Below are 4585 nucleotides of genomic sequence, written 5' to 3' on the forward strand. Positions count from 1 at the left end.
TCTTGTACTTTAAAAAAAAAAAAAAAAAAAAAAGTTGGGCCCTCTTTCTCCAGCCCTCACCCTGTAGGAAAAAAAGATACAGCGAATACACGTAGCTGGGGGAACAACCCAAAGCAAGAAAGTCTTCGCATCTGACGTCGTCGTGGTGCAAGCTTTTCTTTGGACTGTGATGGGGCGTTGCTACAAGGGAAGTGATTAGAATATAGCCCAAAAAATTCAGTGGCCCTCGACGGTAAAGCAGACGAAATACAGGAAAGCGTCACGTGCAGTTAATTTGGAAATCAAGGCAAAAGCGCGGTTTGGATATGTTCAGGCTCTTTGACCCCAGAAACCCCAGCTCTAGGTCCTGTGAGGAACAGTAACGAGGGTAAAGAGCGAGACTTCAAAAGCCAGTGCGACCGAGCCAAGCGGTCCGAGTGACCGAGGAGGGGACACGCAGAGGGCGGGGAGGAGACTTCCAGAAGCAGCAGGGGAGCCAAAGAGGGGCAGGCAAGGAATCTGGAGTTCAGTGACGGGAGACGCACAGGGCAGAGCGAAAGGTAGGGTGGCGGGAGCAGGGTCCCGGACACTCACCTGTCATGCTGCCAGTCTGGGTGCTGACTGACCGCCCGGCCCTCGCGCTCTCCAGATTTTGCATCTGCCCAGCTTCTTTCATCCCAAACCTAGCGTCCTCTGCTGCCAAGGAAACCTCTCCCAGTTAGACATGATCTTGGCCCCAGCGTCCCCGCCTCTCGCCTCCTCGCAACAATTGTAAGGCAACGGCCCACTAGGCGCAGCCGGATGACGCCTCAAGCTTGACCGCCACTTCGGGGCGCCTCGTGTGACGTCATAGCGAGGCGGGGCCGCAGCGCCGTAGGGCTGCTTCGCGGCCGGTGACCAAGTAGGTGAGAAGTACCGAGCTGTAAATCGCTCGAAAACTGTATTTCGTTGTTTTGTTGGTTTTGCCAAATAAGGCCACTTGAGGATTTCTTGGCTCGACGTCCCAGGTTGCGCAGACTCTGACTGCATCGAGTTGAGAATTGTGGTCAGAATGTGAAAGTGGAAACCTACCCCATGTCATGGTCAGTGTTTTAGAGAACTTCGTGGGTGGGGTGTGGAGCTGGGTAGTCAAGGATGTTCTGTCATCAGACACTGGCGGGTTCTGGGGAACTTAGTGCCGTGGAACGCAGTAGGGACGTTCTGCTCATCAAGAACTTGAAGACATTAAGAGGTGGAATTGTAATGGGGAAAAGGTGAGAGGAGGCAGTAGTAGTTATTTTGTTTTTGTTTTCTAATGTATAGTTTATTTCCACAAAACATCTGTATGATACCAGTTCTTTGAAATTTGTTCAGACTTGTTTTATGGCCTAGATCAGCACTGTCCAATAGGACTTTCTGTAATATCCTATATCTCTACTGTCCAATATGGTAGCCACCAACCACATGTGGCTATTGAGCATCTGAAATGTGGCCAGTACAACCAAGGAACTGCATTTTTAACTTTATTTACTTTTACTTAATTTACATTTTAAGTAGTGACATGTAGCTATTGGCTACTACTGTATTGGACAACATCGCTCTAGACTTTCCTCCTGGAATTCCTGTTAGATACAGATTAAGCCTTCTGAGGTTTTAAATTATTATTATTATTATTTTGACATTGAGTTTAGCTCTGTTGCCCAGGCTCAAGTGCAGTGACTTGATCTTGGCTCACTGCATCCTCTGCCTCCTGGGTTCAAGCAATTGTCGTGTCTCAGCCTCCCAAGTAGCTGGGATTACAGACGCCCGCCGCCACGCCTGGCTCAGTTTTGTATTTTCAGTAGCGACGGAGTTTCATCATGTTGGCCAGGCTGGTCTCGAACTCCTGACCTTGTGATCTACCCATCTCCGCCTCCCAAAGTGCTGGGATTACAAGAGTGAGCCACCGTGCCTGGCCTTAAATTATTATTTTAAAAATATTCCATCTTTTTGTTACTCTGAGCCACATCTGGCTAATTTCTTCAGATCTGTCTTTCAGCTTGCTATTTATTTCTTTGGCTGTGTAGAATTTTTTCTAGCTCTCCTGTTCTGAGGGTAAAGCTCTTCAGATGACTTGGCTATATCCAGAGGACCCCATTCTGCACCTTTCCTGAGGTCTAGACATTCACGGTGCCTTCATGGCAATTAACACTAAGGCTTAAAGACAGGCCATTGACTAGAAGAAAATATTTGCAAATCATGTATTCAACAAAGGACTCATATCCAGAATATATAAAGAACCATCTAAACTCAGAGTAAGTAAGCAAACAGTCCAGTTAGAAAATGGATCAAAGGCTTGAATAGTCATTTCACCGAAGAAGGTATACAGATGGCAAATAAACATGTAAAAAGGTGTTCAGTGTCATTAGCCATTAGGGAAATGCATATTAAAACCACAATGAGATTCTACTGCACACCTATTAAAATGGCAAAAATATCAAGTACTGACAGCACTAAATGCTGGTGAGGAGGCAGAGCAACCGGATCTCTCATACATTGCTGGTAGGACTATAAAATGGCATAACCACTCTAGAAAACAGTTTGACAGTTTCTTATAAATTTGCACATATGCTTATTGTATCACCCAGTAATCACACTACTGAGTATTTATCCTAGAAATACCAAAACTTATGTTCAAAGAAAATTCTGTACATGAATGTCATGGTGGCTTTAGTTTTAATAGTCAAAAACTGTAAACAAGCCAAACAGTCCTTAGTGAGTGGATAGAAAGCAGACTTGGGTACATCCATGCCATGGAACACTACTCAGCCATAAAAAGTAAAGAGATATTGATACATACAACTTGAATGAATCTCAAGGGCATTGTGGTGAGTTTTAAAAAGCCAATCTTAAAGGGTTATATACTTTATGATTCCATCTAGATACCATTCTCAAAGCCCCCCCAAAAAATTATAGCAATGAAGAACGCATCCATGATTGCCAAGTGTTATGGTTGGGACAAGGGCATGACTCTTAAGAGGTACCACAACAGAGTTTCTTTGTGTTGACAATTTCTCATATCTATACCTGTGATAAAATTCATAGAGCTATACACCGAAAACACAAAATGGTACATTCAAAACTAGTAAAACACAAATAAGATCTATACCTGTATTAACGGTATTGTACCAGTATCAAGTTTCCTGGTTTTACCAAAGTACTATGAATATGTAAGACATTATCATTGCAGAAACTAGGTGAAGGGTAACACAGGAACTCTGTATTATTTTTGCAACTTTAAGTCTTAAACTTTCAAAATAAATAGGTATATGTACACCTGTGTATGTTATATGTGTGTATATATGTATGCTTGTGTGTGTGCACACGTGTGTCTGTGTATCTTTAATCCCCAGCAGTCTAGATCTGCCCTGCCCTTCAAACAGTCATTAGCTTTATTTGATTTAACCTTTATTTTATTTTATTTAACCTTTCTTTGGGTTCCTGGTCTCATTCCATTTTCAGTCCTTTAGTATTTCAGAGCAATTTAAATTTCTTGGGCTATCTCTCTTACTTTCTTGCTAGCTCAGCCATATTTTATCCTGCATTTTTAAGTATTTGTAGTTGAAATATTTTTCAGACTAGGCCACCTTATCCACAGTATTGGTGGAATAATCATTCTGCTGCAAATAGGAGTAAGAGGACTAAAAAGGATGACAAGGTGAAAGTCTCCCTAAGTGCTGAGAAGTGGACAAGCTCGGAACAGCTGAATTCTAAAAAGACCATCAATAAAATGGTTTTTAAATCAATAAATAATTCTATATATCAAGTGGAAAGAGCATGAGCTTTGATATGAGATAGACAGGCTGTATTCACACTCAAAGCACAGAAATTATTTACCAGTTACTTTATTAGTCAGTTTAGACCCAGCTTGCTGTGGGTAACCAGTGTGAACCCCTAAAATCTAAGACAGGTCTCAAATTAGACAGTTAATTTTGTCAAAGTTAAGGATACACACCCATGACACAGCCTCAGGAGGTCCTGACAACACGTGCCCATGGTGGTCTGAGTACAGCTGGTTTTGTATGTTTTAGGGAGACATGAGACATCAATCAACATATGTAAGATGAACATTGGTTTGTTCTGGAAAGGTGGGACATCTCGAAGTGGGGAGGGGGCTTCCAGGTCATAGGTAAATAGACAAATGGTCGCATTCTTTCAAGTTTCTGATTTCCCTTTCCGCAAGAGCAATCAGATATACATTTATCTCAGTGATCAGAGGGGTGACGTTGAATAGAATGGGAGACAGGTTTGCCCTAAGCAGTTCCCAGCTTGACTTTTCCCTTTAGCTTTGTGATTTTGAGGCCTCGAGATTTATCTTCCTTTCACACAGATGACCATGTAATCTCAGTGGCTTGCCCCAACAAAGGTTAATTTCTACTCATGTTTCTTGCCGTTGCTCCTGTGGTTGGCCCTGGGATCCAGGTTAAAGGAGCAGCCTATCCTTTTCTTTTTTCCGCCCTCAGTTCCCCTGTATGTGACTCATCTCCCTAGCATGCTAGTTGCTTCTTTGGCTTTCCAGCCTCTTCCTCTGCCTCTGCTGTAAAAGCCGCTTTTCTCTTGAAGGGGAGGGAAAGGGAGGTTGTCAGAT

General features: G+C 43.0%; 1 protein-coding gene across 2 annotated transcripts in view; it reads right to left on the minus strand.

The window, feature by feature from the left end:
• Nucleotides 1-834, minus strand: part of CDADC1 (cytidine and dCMP deaminase domain containing 1) — a 39028-nt gene extending 38194 nt beyond the window's left edge. For both annotated transcript variants that reach the window (XM_017535914.2, XM_017535913.2), the window contains exon 1: nt 574-834. In XM_017535914.2, the coding sequence (XP_017391403.1) occupies nt 574-655 (82 nt within the window). In that variant the 5' untranslated portion in view covers nt 656-834. The remainder of the gene's footprint in view (nt 1-573) is intronic.
• Nucleotides 835-4585: the final 3751 nt, after the last annotated feature.

Source organism: Cebus imitator, unplaced genomic scaffold (assembly GCF_001604975.1).
Source record: "Cebus imitator isolate Cc_AM_T3 unplaced genomic scaffold, Cebus_imitator-1.0 Scaffold94, whole genome shotgun sequence".
Classification (NCBI taxonomy): domain Eukaryota; kingdom Metazoa; phylum Chordata; class Mammalia; order Primates; family Cebidae; genus Cebus; species Cebus imitator.